This window comes from Pieris brassicae, chromosome 3 (genome assembly GCF_905147105.1).
Source record: "Pieris brassicae chromosome 3, ilPieBrab1.1, whole genome shotgun sequence".
Taxonomy (NCBI): Eukaryota; Metazoa; Arthropoda; class Insecta; order Lepidoptera; family Pieridae; genus Pieris; species Pieris brassicae.
This window is the reverse complement of record NC_059667.1, coordinates 3499386-3517710: the sequence shown is the minus strand read 5'-3', so window position 1 is coordinate 3517710 and position 18325 is coordinate 3499386. Positions and strand designations below refer to the sequence as shown.

At 32.6% G+C, this 18325-nt stretch overlaps 2 protein-coding genes across 5 annotated transcripts; one reads left to right on the top strand and one right to left on the bottom strand.

Annotated features, from left to right (window-relative positions):
* Nucleotides 1-32: 32 nt before the first annotated feature.
* Nucleotides 33-1906, bottom strand: LOC123707583 (heat stress transcription factor A-5-like). The gene is made up of 6 exons (XM_045657750.1): nucleotides 1492-1906; nucleotides 1152-1296; nucleotides 981-1079; nucleotides 848-908; nucleotides 437-695; nucleotides 33-182 (listed from the first exon to the last, which is right to left on the bottom strand). The coding sequence occupies exons 1-6, from the start codon at nucleotides 1861-1863 to the stop codon at nucleotides 33-35; spliced, it is 1086 nt and encodes a 361-aa protein (XP_045513706.1). The 5' UTR covers nucleotides 1864-1906.
* A 1403-nt stretch (nucleotides 1907-3309) lies between these two features.
* Nucleotides 3310-17824, top strand: LOC123707509 (protein FAN-like). Of its 4 annotated transcripts, XM_045657603.1 has the most exons (14): nucleotides 3312-3590; nucleotides 3661-3686; nucleotides 3767-4267; nucleotides 4338-4409; nucleotides 4629-4831; nucleotides 5058-5301; nucleotides 6283-6405; nucleotides 7480-7741; nucleotides 8961-9366; nucleotides 10495-10583; nucleotides 11488-11620; nucleotides 12498-12702; nucleotides 17153-17294; nucleotides 17641-17824. In XM_045657603.1, exons 3-14 carry the CDS (start codon nucleotides 3908-3910, stop codon nucleotides 17739-17741), a joined length of 2340 nt encoding a protein of 779 aa, XP_045513559.1. In that variant the 5' UTR covers nucleotides 3312-3590; nucleotides 3661-3686; nucleotides 3767-3907; the 3' UTR covers nucleotides 17742-17824. The 4 variants fall into 4 exon arrangements, with proteins under 4 accessions (XP_045513558.1, XP_045513560.1, XP_045513559.1 ...); XM_045657602.1 differs by having other exon boundaries at nucleotides 3310-3590; nucleotides 3661-4267; XM_045657604.1 differs by having other exon boundaries at nucleotides 3311-3590; nucleotides 3661-3967.
* Nucleotides 17825-18325: the final 501 nt, after the last annotated feature.

Sequence of the window (18325 nt, the reverse complement as noted above, 5' to 3'; positions counted from 1 at the left end):
TACTCTTTATAAACTATTAATGAACAACTACACTATGAATTAAGTAAATCTATTGTTTGCGAAATCTGAGAATAGAGCTCTTTTAGATTTGAAACACTATCTTGACTAGAGCTTTTGTTAGTCATCATATCACTGAACATTTGATCCCATTCCCCATTGTAATGATTAATGTCATCATTAGACTGAAACAATAAAACATTCTTTATTTTAGGAAATTATTAAATTCTATCATTTTTAATATTACAAGAAATTTATCTGTAATCAATGTTTAAGATTTAGCTGAGCTATATCTGTATATATATGCTATTAAACTATTTGTATCCCAGTTATTGTCCTAGAATATTAAATTCTCATATACGGATGCAACCAAACATTTTATTGGACCACTGAAAGGTCTTAAAGCTAAAAGATTTTCTATAAAAAAGTGATTAGTTACCTCAATAAAACTTATGTCATCATTGCTTACTGATGGTAATACACAGTTCAATGAAGAATCCTTTAAATTCTTCTTCTTAATAATACCCTGATCCATGTTGCTGTTTATATTAAATTCTGCTAGTAATTCAACACCAGAATTTTCTTCAATTTGTTCAGAATCAAGGTCAGGCATGTTTAAGAAATGAGTAGGATAGTTGTCATTTGTTTGTTTATTTGAATCATCAGAAAAATGCATAAGACTCTCCTGTGGTACCATGCTACAATGTTTTTTACACTATATAACTTAAAGAAATTAGTAAGCCTTCAAAGATAACAATGAAGCAGAACTATAAAATCTCTTCAAATATAAATAACTAACTAACTATTTATATTCATATTTTGAAAATTTATTATTGGTTTTTTATCTTACCTATTACTTTCCACTACAGTATGAGTTTCCTTTTCATCAATAGTAGCTGAATTTTCAATGGCTGTATGTGAAAGATGGATTTAGGTAGATAAAGGAATTAAAAAGGAAAAGAGGGAATATAATATGAATTGACCTGCTTGTTGGATATTATTTTCAAAACTCTTAAAAGGACTTTCACCAGGAATCCAGTCAACATCAAAACTTTCTTCTTCTTGAAAATCTTCATGTTCATCTAAAAATAGTTCACATTTATAAAGTTCTCTTATAAGTAACTAAATTTATCAATAAACTTTAAAAAGCTTACCATCAAATTCAGCTTGATAAAATTGTTTTGTTGAATCTTGACTGTATACATTTTGAACTGCTTTTTTAAGTGCCATTTGCAGAGCCCTTCGCGCTTTTTGTAGTGGAGTCATATTAAGTAAGTGGTCAGTAGTCCCAAAAATATTCTGGAAAATAATTTATTTTGATATTTGAAGTAAAAAAAATATATAGAAAATATATATTAAATAGCAAATGGTGGGAGGCTCATGTTAAGTGATAGCATCCATGTACACACTCAATGAAAGTCATTGCTTTTAAGAAGTGGTACACTCTTTTCTTTTAGGAAGAATATTTAAATAAATAGCAAACAACCAACAAACCTTTACTTTAAAGTTCTTTTTCATTGTAAGAGCCTTCCTTGTTATTTTATTGAGTAATTCTGGACGGTCAAATTGAAAATAATCGTGCATGTATTCGTGCATGTAAGGGTTACTAGAGTTACAAAGAGGGTCTTGTAAATGTGAAGTAACTTTCCTAAAGCCATACAAATTTAGCTGCCTAACAAAACTAGAAATATTTGTTGTCTTGAATATAGAATGGTTGCATCTCAAGTATGTATGCAATACTCGATAGTTCAAAAGAATAGTTCGTCCGGTCCCTCCCCATAAAATAGCATCGGTGTGTAAATCCAATAAATACCAAAGTTTTTGAGGAAATCGCATTTGCTTTAAAGCACTCGAAACTTCCTGCATTTTTATTTATTTTTACGACCAAATAGAAATACTAAGTTGAAAATTCGCGCCTGAGGTAATTTGACACATGACACATTAAGCATTTGTTTTAGTATCTATGAATAGTTAAAAAACGATTACTTACGAAGATCCCACAATCAAATTATTTTTGATTAGGTGGTAGTAAAGGTATGCAAAAATTCTTATTAACACTTTAAAATAAATATGTGCGTGTACTAGTGCACACGCGTAAGGAGTGAAACTTATGACCTTATTGTTCAAAAAATTATCTGTATGTGCAACTTTACAGAAACTGGTTAAATAAAGTTAAATTAGATAAAGTTTAATAAAAGGCTTTTATTATCATATTCATGATTACAAATAATACAATTATTTCATTTTACCTTATTACTACTAAGATTATTACAGAATTTAATTAATTGTAATAGAATTATTACTATCATTGTTATCGTTATTATATATTTTTGTTATTAATGGCTTCAAATCAACCGTGGTAGGGAGTAGAAAAAGATGGCGCGAAACCGCAAATGTGACGGTAATTTTTTTCAACTTTAATAAAGAAGTTTCTCTTAAAAAGTTACAATCAATAATGAGAGTTATAGAAATGCTAACCCATTAAAAAGCGTGGATACTGAAGTATGAAATCTGGGCCTTGACCTTGTGATTAGCACCTTAGTGCAAATTTTAGCGTCTTCAATTTTAAACTGACACACAAAAGTAAACCCTTTTTGTTTCATTTTCAATGTATGTTAGGAAATCCTACTAACACGTATTTAGATATATAATTATATATTATATAATCTATAATTCAACAACTCAGAGAGTTGATTTCCATACAGATTATTTATTTCGTGTGTTGTTTTTTTTACCATAATTTAATTGAATATCTCTTTAACACGTGAGGAGGCTTATAAATTGTTTTGTTTAAAAATCAGCTCATCCTTCGTAGGCAAGGATTCGTCTTTCTTTCGTCTGAAACTCTTCAGTAACATACTACGTATTTGTAATTGTAATTTTTTTAGGCGATTTAAAACCTAGCATAGAACTCTAAGATTTTTCTAGCATTTAGTTTATTTTGTAATGTTATATTTGATAATCTAGTTACGCAATTTTTGCACTTTATCTTTAGTATGTCTTTTTCCTTTTTTCTTACTAGCGATGCCTGGAAGAAATTGTTTGTTAGTAATAAGAACGTCCGTTGCCTTCTTAATTAAATTTGAATGGATATCAACCTAATATGGAATTACACAAAAATAATACAATACAATTTTTCGATTGCTATTTCAGTTTTTATTCTGAGACAGGCAAGCTTAAATAAAATATATTCAATTGGTGATGTAGTTACTAACGCAATATAAAGCGACATCTGGTCATTACTAGTAAAACCCTATTGCTGATTTTTTCAAACGTTTGTTTGGAATTGTCAAATTAGAAGTCGCCACTGTCATTCGGCTACTTTGTGATTTGTTATTTAATTTTACTGTTAAGAGTTTACTTATTTTATTTATCCAAGATATCACAAACATATTGGTTCAAATTTAGAAACAAGTAGACCGTATTTATTTAAAGAATTCGTTTTATTTATTTAATTGCTAGGGGTGTTAATTGCAATCACTTTGTGTATGGTTAAATTTTTGGCTAATAAATGAAATATAGTGATTACATGACTCATAAACAGTCGCAGAAAGGTGCTATAATTTATATTTAACTACAATGAATAAATCAAGGTAAGGTTTATAAAGAGAAACAGACCGATTCAACCTGACAAAATAGTAAACAGTACGATAATGCTTTCAGATTTTCTATGTTGTTGTTGGAGCCAGGTGAGATCTATTTCGAAGATTATTCGTGTTCAATGTACAGCAAAGATGTTTTAAAAAATAAAAATATTCCTGTAACGCAGGGTCGTTTGAAGCTTTGCTCAAAATCTCTTGTTTTTGAACCAAGAGAGTTGTCCTCACCTCTTATAAAGATACACTTTAAAGAATGTATAGAGATCTTGCATGTAAATGACTGTGATATAAAAAATGTGATAAAATTTGGGATGAAGCAGTATTGTGAAATGTTGGCGGAAAATGTTTTAGCACCTTATAAGTTTGTATATGTAAGCAAAGACTTCTATTTTGCTCTTGATTTTGTATCTGTTGATGAATGTTTAAATCAAATGCATCAGTTGCACAGAGCTTCAACATTACATGCACCTGAACACAATAGCATGATAGCTACAATATTACACTCAAGATATATGAGAATGGTGTTTGATCCAGTCATGATGGATGATTATACTGAAAAAATTTTATGTGAATATCAGGTTGAAAAGATATCTCCCCTAGTTCGACATCAGGGGCGGTTAGCATTAACTCCAACTACTTTGTACTTTCAACCTTTTAGTAATATAGATTGTGTAAGTATTTTTTTGGAAATAAAAGAAAACACATATTTTTTATAAAAATTATGTTTGTAATTTGTTTTAGATATCAATTTTAAAAGTAAGTCTTGGACATATGAAAAGGATGTACAAAAGAAGATTTTTGCTGAGGCAAGTTGTATGTATCATTATAAGTGTGGTTCTTATTTTATTTTAAATAGGCTGTTTTTACTGTAGTCCTTGTAATGTTTATAAAAAAAGTTCCCAAAAAAATAAACTGAATAAATAAAGAAATTTCTGTGTCCCAGGCCCTAAATGACATTAAAATATTTCTTTCTTTACTTCTCACAATAAGTTATGTGTATAGAGTGGTATAATTTTTTATACTTATTTTCAGGGCTTAGAAATATATTGCTCTGATGATAGCGCAGTTTCTCATATTTATCTGTCATTCCAAAGTACCAAGGAAAGGGATAAATTGTATAATATACTTGAAACATTACCAAATGTTAGTCTGGAAAGAGTCCACATTGAAGAGATGACATTGCAATGGCAGAATGGGATTGTTTCAAATTATGATTACCTGGCCTATCTAAATTGGTGAGTATTATTCTTATTATTCTTCTTAAGTTATTAACTTACCCAAATTAGATTTGGGTAGATCCAGAAATGGCAACTGGAAGAACAAAGCTTTAATCTAACTTTGTGTATTTATGATATATTTATTAGTAAAATTACTCATTAGGATACTTTTTACAATATTTGTAAGAATCTACTAACAAAAAATGTTTTGGTAAAATAAACTTTGCTAAGCAAATTTGTTTAGTCTTGCAGATAGAAGTAAAAATGATCTCACACAATACCCAGTGTTTCCTTGGGTGGTTGCCGACTACATATCTGAGAGTTTGAATATGAATGATGTGGAGACATTTAGAGATTTATCTAAACCAATGGGTGCTCTCAACTCTGACCGTTTAGAAAAGTTACTGGAGAGATATAATGAAATGTGCGACCCAAAGTTTTTGTTTGGTTCTCATTATTCTGCACCAGGCCTTGTTCTATTTTATTTAGTAAGTTTTTATGACTTTTTGGATTTAAAAAAGTTTTTAACTCATTTAATTTTTAAGATGATTTTCGTAAATAATGATAATATTGATTATATCAAATTTAAAGTATTCCTTGAATAGAATAAACCCTAGTTAAGTTGCTGAATATACTCAGCTTTATATGGAAACTTAATTGTAGCAATTCGACTTTTTGTGTAATGCTGTTTTATAACTTACACTTATTAAGGCTAATAAAAATAAGTAGACTACAAAATTTAACCTACATTTCCACGCATATAATTCCAAAATTCAATTTTGTTAAAAGGAAAACACACATTACCGTTTTAAATAAGTTTACAGTTATTTATTCTGAGTTAAAAATAATAAAGCTGTCCATTTTTCCAAGAGTGTATAGTAGCATGATTTTAAAAAACTTTAAAATTATATTTTTGAATTGTGGTACTTTCATACTAATAGAACTCTTTGTACTAATATTAATAATAATTTATAGAAATTCCAGTCTCCCCTTTCCTAAATACCATAGCTTTAATTACTCAATAAGAAACCTAAGCATATAAGCAGGATTATTAGTAATTCGACGTTATCCCAATAGGTGGTTATATTGTAGTGATATCGTTTTTCGTCAAGAAATTTTAAATTTAATCGTTTGTATAAATCATAAGAAAATTGATACTTTTTTAAAATGAACCCTAAAATGGTTAATTTTGGTTCGTATGGGGATTAAAAATATCGCTAATAGTCCCTATTACCATCTAACTAGCATCTACTTCGAATTACCAATATACTGCACACATATCAAACAAAATTGTCTTACTAGTCGAGACGGAGCTCTGAGCATGACATCCATATGTCAAATACTATACGTTTTTGACTGAGTTACCCTTGGCTAATATCTGATTTAGATATGCATTTTATATTAATATATTTTTAAAACTTAATGTTGCAAATTATTTACTTACAATATTCTACTGGTATTTTTTTCAGGTAAGAAAATATCCACAGTACATGTTGTGTCTACAAAATGGACGATTCGATCATCCAGATAGAATGTTCAACTCGGTGAAGGATGTCTATAATAATTGTTTAAGAAATATGTCGGATTTTAAAGTGAGTGCTTATATTATATTGCTTCAATTAGGTATAAGCCATTTATAACGTTTAAATCTATGGCTGTATTGTTAGATTTAAGACCAATAATTGTCTTATTCTTGATAATGTCAAACATAATATTTAGATAAGTACGCTTTTATTACCGGTCATAGATATCTATTCATGACAACTCTATGATTTTTAATCTCTCTGGTATCACTGTTAATGGTTACAATACAACGATTTTGTATGTAATGTTTGATTATAAAAACATTGGAAAAAACGTCTCCTAATTATATTATTATACTTCTAAATAGTATTTTTCAGTACAATTTTTTATGATATTTATATTGGTTTTAAATATAAATATCCACAAAAAATTTCATCTACCGTCATCATACTGACTCTGCTGGCATAGCGACCCAAAGTGAGCATTGGTCTTCGAAACTAGAGAACGCCACCTTTGTCACTTAGAGCTCGAATAGGTCCTTCTCAACGTCATATATTCAGCGATATTTGGCCGGCTAGTCCGAGATACGCTTATTTTACTCTCCGATCTTATCTGATTCTCTCAAGATGACCAGTCCAAGGGAGTCTTTGGTCCATCTGCCCACATTTCACCAATATTATGTATTCCACACAAATACTATACTTGACTTTAGGTGATAGGGTTAACCCTAAGGGTTAGGGGCAGAGGGCGCCTGCAGTGAGTCTCTATCACTTTCGGCCTTGACCCTTGTATTTAACCTCGCTCCAAGTCTTTTCGGTTCTCTTTACCTTATCTGTAACTGAACAACGCCAGGTTTCTTTAGGATGGTTACGCTTTTGTTTTCCAAGCGCCTATTTGGGGATATAATTGGAATCTCTTCGGAGTGTTTGCCCCCATCCCTTCCACTTGCGTACCATTTGCTGGCTAATTGGCGGTTCTCCGTAGCGCACCCAAAGTAGCTCGTTAGAGATCTGACAATCCGAATATGGTTAACAAAGAAGAAAACAATTTAATTTATTAGATACTTTTAAAGAAATTTTCTAATTTTTGTAACATAGTAATTTACATTAAGCAAGCTACCATATCTTTTTACAATATTTCAGGAATTGGTCCCCGAATTTTATGATACGAGTACAAAAGGTGATTTTCTAGTGAATATGTATGATATCGATTTCGGTGAAAGGCATGATGGTACCAAGGTTCATAGTGTCAGCCTGCCTCCTTGGGCGATGTCCCCTGAAGACTTTGTAAATAAATTGAGGCTAGCGTTAGAGTCGGAATACGTTTCACGGCATTTGCATTTATGGATTGATCTCATTTTTGGTTATAAGCAAAGAGGTGAAGAGGCGGTTAAAGCGTATAATGGTAAGTGATATGAATTTCTTCTTTTGTCTTCTCTGCTTAGATAAAGTATATTTAGATCATAGGCTTACGGTGAGATTGAAATATCAGACTTAGCGCGAACTATGACTCCGTCAAAGTTATACATTTTGGGGTGAAATATCTTTACCCGCGGGTAAATCCGATTGTTAGTGTGGTGACGCGTCGTCATGCGCTGGCGACTGTGTGCTGGTATTCTAAATGTTCGGCGTTACGCCATCTCTCGCCATATTTCTTTGTTTTGGTAATGGTAAGAAATGTTTATATTTATTTTTTCCTTATGCCATTTTAAGTCTCTGTCGAACAGACTATGTTCTTTTACGCATATCACTTGGCCTTAATTTCGATGCTTCACATCTGCCACTCGTCCCGTGACGGCTCACAATTTTATTGACGTACGGCAGTATATCCCTACAACTATGTTTCTCTGTTTCCATGCTTACAAAGTAGCGCGGGATATAGCTAGAACATTAAAACCTCTTTTGAGCTAAGGTTTTTTACTTTTTTCCCATTGTATACTAATTAAAAAGAAAATAATTTCTCTTATGAATTCTTTAATAGGTTACATGTTGTATTGTTAATATGTTTAGATAATTATAATAGACATTTTCTTTTTTTTTTAGATTTTATTTTGTAAAACATTTTTTTTATTATTATAATGGAAGCCGCCCCATCAACCGAAGGGAGACCAGTGTCGTCTGTTTCCAATTATTGTAAAAAACAAATACCTTTCACTATATTGAATGAATTATATTAATAATAGTATTGACTATTATTATTATAATTAATAGGCGCTACAACCTGTTTTAGATGTGGGCCTCAGATTTCTGTTATCTGTTTCATGATCATTTGTAAATTGAATAAACAAGAAGGTGATCAGCCTTCTGTGCCTGACGCACGCCGTCGACTTTTTGGGTCTAAGGCAAGTCGGTCTCCTCACGATGTTTTCTTTTGCTGTTCGAGGGAATGTTAAATGCGCACATAAAAAGAAAATCCATTAGTGCACAGCCGGGGATCGAACCTACGACCTCGGGGATGAGCGTCACACGCTGAAGCCACTAGCCCAACACTGCTCTATTGAATGAATTATAACCTTTATAATACTTACTATTATATTAATTCTTGTTAAAATTTTGCGTAAATAAATTAATTATTGATTATACAGAATGCAGATTTATGATATTGAAAATTATTTTAATTCCAGTATTCCACCACGTCTGCTACGAAGGTTCAGTAGATCTCGAAAGTATATACGATATGAATGATAGACACGCTCTCGAAGTACAAATTATGGAATTTGGTCAAGTTCCCAAACAATTATTCACAAGGCCACACGTACGGAAGGTGATAACTATACCCAGCCCCCTCAAACCGGTTTACGAGTACAAAATCGAATGTAACAATGAAATAAAACTTCATAAAGGGGGGGTTACTTGTGTTTTAAGGGATGCGGGGAGGATTGTGTCGGTGGGGAAGGATGGGGTGTTGAAAGTGTACGATGTAGGGTTGTGTAAGCAAATAAGAAGTGTCATTTTTAGCACGACCCCTCTGAGTTCTTGTGTGATCGTCGATCGGAATGTTGTGGCTGTTGGCGCTTGGGATAATGAAATGTATGTATTTCACTTAATTACGTATAAGCTAAATACTTTTTATTTGTAACACTTTGTTATAGAAGAAAAATACAATTATTTAATTTAAAATTAATATTAAAGACATTTTAGAATGTACAGTAAACATAACAGAGAGAAAAAAGATAAACACGTTCAGGGACATTCTAATAAAGCTATAAATAGTATTGTCTTTTGTTAAAATAGCTTTTACACATTAAGAAAAACACTTATTGAACGGATTAAAGCTACGTGTTATAATTAAAACTTATAATTATTTACATAATTCTAAATTTTTTTTACCGACGTTTCGCGTGCTTTTCAGCTTGCGTGGTCACCGTCAGCCATTTTTGCAGAAACCCGCCTTTTAGTCATATATAAATACATATAAAACAACTTTCTCTGCAGATGTGATACTTTTGACATTTAACACCTTTTCTCTTCAGTCACCGTGATTACGCACGCTGAAAAGCACGCGAAACGTCGGTAAAAAAATTAGAATTATGTAAATAATTATAAGTTTTAATAATAATACATAGCTTTAATCCGTTAAAAAAGTGTTTTTCTTAAACCTATAAATACATTTTCCATAATTTTTGAATAATTTAACGTAATTTAAAAAAATAAAGGCCAAAGAGTCCTCGTAATTGGCGTTGGAGTAATAGATGATCAGCCTGATATGTTGATTTTTGGCTTTCTCCTTCAGAAGAGAATTTTGATTTATAAATAGAAATATATGTTCTCTGGATTTAGGTATGAGCTCACTTATTGGGTGCTTTAAATCAACCTATGCAAACAATACATCGTTTTATCCTATGCATTGGAAATTGCTATTATATTTATTGATTGATAACGTATGATATAACGTACTCTACAGTTAAGTTAAAATTGATAATTAGTTATTTACATTAAATATGATTTTATTTATGATGTTAGTTTAGTAATTGTCTTGTAACTGGAAATTTAGAATTTCTTTCCTTACTAGGGCTACCTGGAAGAGATTGGTGTTAGCAATTGTCTCCTTAATAACTTGTGATCTGTATATGTACTATTTATGCTACGAAGTGTTAATAAATGTATAATATATAACTAATTTTATATCCTTTTTAAAACATAATAAAATATTTTCAGATATCTTTATGACGTTGAATATGGAAGGATTATAGAAAGTTTTCGTGCTCACGATGATTCCGTCAGTTGCCTACTGTGGTTGGAAAAAGGTTTGAAATGTTTTTTAAACATAAGATTTTATTTGTCTAATTTTTAGCTTTTTAAGAAAAATATCAAAAGTAAAAAAAAAACACATGTAAGAATTGAAACTTTTATGTAAATTAATTATTACTAAGCTAAACCCCCCAATCGATGATCATATACCAGTATATGATAACTCCATGTATTTGTATATCTATATTCACACTGTATACGTGCTAATGACATTACATTAATAAAAAATCTGCGTTTACTCCTCAAGACGTTATGCGACAGAATTGCCATCTAAAGTTCTAATATGTAACTACTAAACGAATACATCAACCAATAGCGTGCATTTTTTTTCGATCTCCCTTTCTTACTCTTTCTCACTCGGTCTCAATTGTTCTTTCTCTTTTCTTCGACAAAAACGCTGCACATCTTCGCGACATTTCCGTTAAAATTTTACCCTCATGCGCCTAAAGAAGTTTAACTTCAAAAATACGAAGAATCCACCTTAGGATCGCCCTGATTGGAAATATGTTTATTAGAATTAAAAAAAGGTCAACCGCTACAACCTTTTTAGGTCTGGGCCTCAGATTTTTGTAACTGTTTCATGATCATTTGTTAATCTAATAGGCAAGTAATATCAATATCAGTGATCAGCCTTCTGTGCCTGACGCACGCCGTGGACTGGGGGTCTGAGGCAAGCCGGTTTCCGCACGATGTTTTCCTTGATGGATCGAGCTAATGTTAAATGTGCACATCCATCGGTTGTGCACCAATGGAAAATCCATTGGTGCACAACCGGGGATTGAACCTAAGACCTCAGGGATGAGAGTCGCACGCTGAATCCACTAGTCCAACACTGCTGCAATTAGAATTAATAGGTCACCATTTTTTTAGTTCTTAGCTGATTTTCTATGTATATTTTAGAGCGTTACCTGGTGTCAGGGGGTTGGGATTGCGTGGTCCGTGTTTGGGCAAACGTGGGCAAGGTTGGCCAAGCGTTGAAAGGGTTAAAAGCTGAATTTGACCATGACGGGAAGATCACTACATTGAGTTATAGGTATATTTATTAATTATCACAAGTGTAATTAAGAATATATATATGACATAAAAAGTATACGTAATTGTTAACTGGGGACAGTAAACGGCAAAAGTAGCAATAATTTTCTGTTTGTGCTGGCTCTCTTTGTTTTTACAGATATTAAGATAGTTAAAAGTTTTTTCATTACGTGTACTTTTTAGAAGTATGGATGGGTTATATTCTTAAAATATGGACGCGAATAAATACGCAATTTTTCGTAAAATTGACAATATGTCTGTTGTACTCAGGTGGAGATTTTTTTCATTAAAAATCTAATCAAAATTCATATTATTACAAACGTCAATATTAATCTAGTGAAATGGCTTTAAAATTTAATAGATTTCGTTATATATACTTATATGAGTATCAGGCAAGTAGACTCTTTCCATCCAATGACAAAGTCAGGTGTAAAGAAAAAAATATTAGTATGGTCAGCCGGGATTCCAACAACCACTAGGTTGACTATTTCGTATGAAATGAATTCTAAACTATATTCTAAAAAAAATCTTTATCATAGTATTGTCTTTTGTTAACATAGCTTTTACACATTAAGGAAACACTTTTTAAACGGGTTGAAGATAAGCTTATAATTATTTACATAATTTTAAATTTAATTTTTTTTCCGTCGTTGTTGATATTGAATGTCAAAAGTATCTGCGTCAAAAGTATAAACAGCTGTGATACTTTTGACGCCTTTTGTCTTCAGTCACCGTGACCACGCACGCTGTAAAGCACGCGAAACGTCGGAGAAAATTAAAATTTAAAACTATGTAAATAATTATACGTTTATAATAATAATACATAGCTGCAATCCGTTTAAAAAGTGTTTTCTTAAATCTTTATCAAACAATTTCAGACATCGCAACTTCGAACTCGACATACTAGCTGGCACAACAGATGGTGAGGTCTATATATGGAAGTTTCGTACTAAGGACCTCCTACATAAGGTCAAAATACACTCACAAGCTCTGTACGGGGTGTGCTTTCTGTCTGAGGACCGAGTTGTCACTGCCGGTGAGAATGGGGACTTGATAGTGACTGACCTCAATGTATTGCACTCGGTAAGTTCAGATTTACATATAGGGAATTCATTGAACTACATTCGAACGAATAAATAGTCATGGAATAACTAAAAGCCTATTCACTTTGAATAGTGCGAATGCAAGTGATTAGTGATTAGTACAAAACAACTGTGAATGGCGACTGATTAGTGCAGGTGATTAGTAGGAAACAAGTGTGGACGGCGACTGATTAGTGCAGGTGATTAGTGATTAGTAGGAAACAAATGCGGACGGCGACTGATTAGTGCAGTTGATTAGTGATTAGTAGGAAACAAGTGCGGACGGCGACTGATTAGTGCAGTTGATTAGTGATTAGTAGAAAACAAGTGTGGACGGCGACTGATTAGTGCAGGTGATTAGTAGAAAACAAGTGCGGACGGCGACTGATTAGTGCAGGTGATTAGTAGGAAACAAGTGTGGAGGGCGGCTGATAAGTGCAGGTGATTAGTCCCCACCCCCTCACTCGCATTGTGTCTGTCAAAACATGTCATTTTATCGCATATTTCGGATATGATGTTACAAGTTGTCGATCTTGGTACTTCTGAATAGGTGTTGCAAGACGCGTAAACTAATTCCATTAACCAATAAGTACAAAATGGCGACCAATTTTACTTTTGCCTGTAAAGCAGGTCTCATAAATGTATCGCGTTTCTGTATGACGGGTGCAACGAGGTTTAGAAGTATATTAAAGGACTCTTCGGTCAACCCGAGAGCAAAGTAATATTCCGTAGTATTTTCAGCTGACAATTCCTTAAAGAGTTGGCAGCTTGCGCCATGAATGGGTCTTCTATTAATCCATTTTCGAACCCGTACTTTTCTTGGTCTTGCAAGTTCAGCTTCCAAAACTTCTTCAGTTTCAGATAGCACCGCGTTTAATACTTCTATCAGTACTTCTTATAATTGCAAGCACGCTTCTCGACGTTCATCCATACTTGCTGATTGACAGCTACTACAGACTAGAATTTACTAAATAGAACCACTAAATAATAATTAGACTTGTACTACACACCTGCGCTAATCAGCACCTGCCATAAGCGAGACCCATTTTTAAAAGAATCTTGTATTCCCACTCACGCGTAACAGCGTCGAGTTGTGAAAACTTTGTTATGAAATAGCTGGGGTCACAAGTAATTTTTACTTAAAAGGGTTTCAAAAATATACACACACTGTATATAATTAATACACATATTATTATTTTTATACATTTTCGGTTTGGGGTCCTGGGTCAGACGTACACTTTAAAGAGAATATTATTCACTCTATACTTAGACTGGACGTCCAACTAAATAATAAATTAAAACTAAATAATTATTTGGTATGTTGCATCATCATTAAGAAGGATAAATAAGATGTTAAACCCTTTTTTTTAAGCCTTAAGTTATTTCCCGATCCACTAATATCTGGTTATCCTATCAGGTAACAGTATCAGGAACCCATTCCACTCACGCACGCTCTCGTAAAGGTTACGCAGCACGATTAACCCCTTACTGCATGATTTTTTATTTTGAGTTGGAAAAAAGCTATTTGGTGTCATAAAAAGCACGTATTTCGTCTTTTTACTTTTTTTAAAATTAAATTCAATATTTGGTCCTAATATAGCACAACATGCAGGAAATAGAAAATTATCGGACACACTTTTTTTATAAAATATTGTATAAAATTAGTTACAATGTGTGAAATAGAAGGAAACAATTTCGCTTTTCATTTAAAACGAAAATAGATAAACTTAGTGGGTATGGGCGGGGAACACGCTGAGAGAGACAGTGAATGTAATAACAAAGTATTAACTTGGTACCCAAGGTACAATAAATGAGACTAGCATGTAATTTAGAAGACCAGATTAAGGAAACAGCTGGTTCATGGCAGAGATTCGCATAGTACAGACAAAAATGGCGGTATTTGAAAGCTGTCTGTATCAGATGTATGAATGAGAGAATAGAAATTTTAATATGTAGTATCTGAAAATAAAAGCTTTTTATTAATATTAAATGCTAAGAATATACCTGCATCTGGCTATACTCTCGGGCCATAACTTCGACCGATTTATGTAATCGCCACGCTTATAAAACTTCGTTCGTACAGTCAATAATTTATCAAACGTTAGTGACATCCTCAGATAATTGAACATTTTTCAGTGTATTTTCTCAAATATTCATAGAGTTTGAGAAAAATACCGTATTGGCTTCGGTTTGATGCAAACGGATGTAACCATATTTTATTATTTTTTCGTTTCATCTTTTTTCGACGCTTGTAATAATATAATAACAGTGCAGTCATTTTCAAGTCCCATTTCTGACTGTCGAGACAGAACGGAATGTATTGGCGACGCAGGGTCGCCAGACGTTGCCATGGTAACGTCGTTATGGCAACTTGTATGTATTCGCAAATAAATCTGTTTTGTTAAAATGAAAGCAATGTCTTCTATATTTTAGTTTATGTAAGAAATTTTATTCAAAAAGAACAAGTTATAATCGAAGCGCGATTACCTATATCGCCTGAATACAAATCCGAGGGCTTAGTCAACCGCTGGCATAATTTAGCATAATTTAATTAACATTTCGTTGCACTAATAAAATTAATTTTATTTACTTTTACTTAGCATTTTCATAGTTACTTTTTAGCATATAATTTTGTGTTATACGAATTTTATATTATTGACATTCCCCTGAACCGGGAAATAATTTTTGTGATTAATTTGAAAGTGAGCTGTGCTGGCTTCAGCCTGCGACTCTCATCCCTGAGGTCGTAGGTTCGATCCCCGGCTGTGCACCAATGGCAATCGCTCGAACGGTGGAGGAAAAACATCGCGAAGAAACCGGCTTGCCGTCAGCGTCAGGCACTTGGCTGATCACCTACTTCCCTATTAGTTTCAAATGATCATGAACAGAAATCTGAGGCCAAGACTTAAAAATATTGTAGCGCCATTGATTTATTTGTTTAATTTGAAAATGAACGTCAAGAAATACTCTAAATATTACTTAAATATATAAAAAAAATATACTTTTTAAAATAGTGTAGTATAGCGATAGTCTACAGTACTATCACCTAAAAATACTTTGTCTGTATGGATCTCCTGCATGCTATATTTCTTTTTCAATATTTGCTTAAAGTATGTGTTAAATATATTCGACAATTTTTATTTAACCTAAGCGTTCTAATTATAAGTACATATATCAACTCGGAAATGGGATCGTCACCGTATCGCCCTTTTCGTGTTGATCTTTGTGCTTTGACCTTAAGGGTTTGACGTTCCGCTAAACAGAATGCAAGTGCAAACGACTGCAGGGCCTGAACAATCTTGATATTTTTCGGATTTCCAATCCGATTATAAGAGGTTCCTTGGTATATTTTGTAATTTAATGTGTTTTTTGTGATTGTCAAGTTATTTATTAAAGCACTATCTTTGTGCACGCCAGCCGCAATTCGAAGCGACAGTGGTCCTAATTTTATAAATTGTTTATTTTCTTCTGAAACTTAAGGAAGATTCTGTATATTTAAAAAAAAAAATATTTTTATTGCGTTTTTTTTTTAATGTAATCAATTTTATGATACTTATCCAGCTTACTAACGATAGTTTTGAGTACCAGTACCATGGGGAGTGTTCAGAAGAGTTGTTCGGTCTAATACCCGCAGCTGTGTTTCATTATCGGACGTCAAGGCAAAATACAAAATACCATCCGTATCACCTCGACGTCCGTCGTTCCACAACTGAGCGTTTTCTAAGGCAGTTTTTGCCGCGCACCACCGCTATGTGGAACCAGCTGCCCACTGAAGTATTTCCGAACCAATTCGACTTAGGGTCGTTCATGAAAAGAGCGTACCATTTCTTGAAAGGCCGGCAACGCACTTGCGAGCCTTCTGGCAATGTGACTGTCCATGCGGTATCACTTAACATCAGGCGTCCTGCTCTCCTGCCTCCTATTTCATAAAAATAAACTAGTCGTTTTGTCATTTGTAATGTTAAAATGTCAGTATTTGACCGTTATAGGTATTGTTAATAGTTGTCAGTTGACTATTCGAACGGTATAGTTTTCGTTAAGTTTCAAATGCATTCACGGAGCGCTACGCAGTATATGTACATTGTATAGTTACTATTGAATTCCGTTAAATTTCAATTTCCATAGTATATACTTAAGACAGACATTTGATTTTACATGTGATTTTATCTAAGTATGTCATAAATTATGAAGCTTGAATTAATAACAATAAATATAGTTGATTCTAATTAAAAATACAATACAATATAAATTCCTCGATACAAAAAAATCACAGACACTTTTTACTTTTTAAATTATGAATTATGGGGCCAAAAATTTACATGCATATGTTTTTAGGCCGAGAGCTGAAATCAATGTTAACTGATGGCTTCGGTGTAATTTAAATAAAACATACACAGACAACACTATTTTATCTCCTTTAATTAAAATCAATCCGGAATTTTCTTATACAGGTATTTAAAAAGCGAGTATGCAGTGGTATACATTCGCTTTGCTGCGATGGTGGTAATATTGTCTGGCTCGGAGCTGACTCCAGATTACTCCAGTGGAACATGGATACTGTCACGTGTCTCCAGGATCATCCAGCTCATGATGGTAGGTCTCTCGTTCAAACTTTAATAATTTATTTATTTTCCCATATAACATTTGCAACAAACAATTATAGTTATAATAGTATCGTAGATTTTATCGTTTGTTTAAAAACTTCTTATTATAAGAATTATGTTCTCATGAATTGGTATTGGCTTTTACAGTCACTAATACTGTTTTTTGAAGACAATTTGTATGTTCGAAACTATAGCTTTCGTATGTATTGGTAACTTTTGAACGGATTTTTATGAAATTTGGATTCTCGATGTAACTTTTTCCTAATAATTTGTTAATAAACCACCATCAATTCATATATACTTCATTTTACAATTGGCTATTGGTTTTGTTTCAGGCATAATAAGCAGTATTTACTTCGATATGAAGACTCAAACTTTAATAACAGCGAGTGCAGATAAATCGGTAAAAATTTGGGAATTAACAAAAACTTCTTGACAGACTGTGTTTGGAACAAAAAGTATTATCGCCGTAACTATTAAAATATGTCTACGTCTTCTCGATAAGAAAACTGTTTTATATATATGTGTTTCATTTTCTACTATTCGTTTCTATAGGTTTTGAGTACCTTGCCACAGTTGCTTTGCAGTGGTAAGACTGGAACTCAGGGCCGTAAAATTAAAAGAAGTAAAATTTGGCTTTGAAATTTAAAAAAAAAATCACCTAATTACCTAAAACCTAACCACATTCACGCCGTCTCTAGATGTCACTAATTATATATTGTGTCATATTTTCGTGTAGTAATTATTATATAAATTATATTTTCCTGTATAAGTAATTATTTTAAATTATATTTTATACTAGCTGCCAGCCACACTTTCGCACGGCAGTTTTCTAAAAAGTAAACTGCAATTAAATACACGTAGGCATAATGGAGCATTTTATTTGTGAAATAATGTTTTTAATGGGTTCAGAAGTCAAATTTATTCACAAAAGTAATCTCTATTAGATATATATCTACATATATGAAATTCTCGTGTCACAATGTTCGTTCCCATACTTTGAGGCATATTCTGTAATGG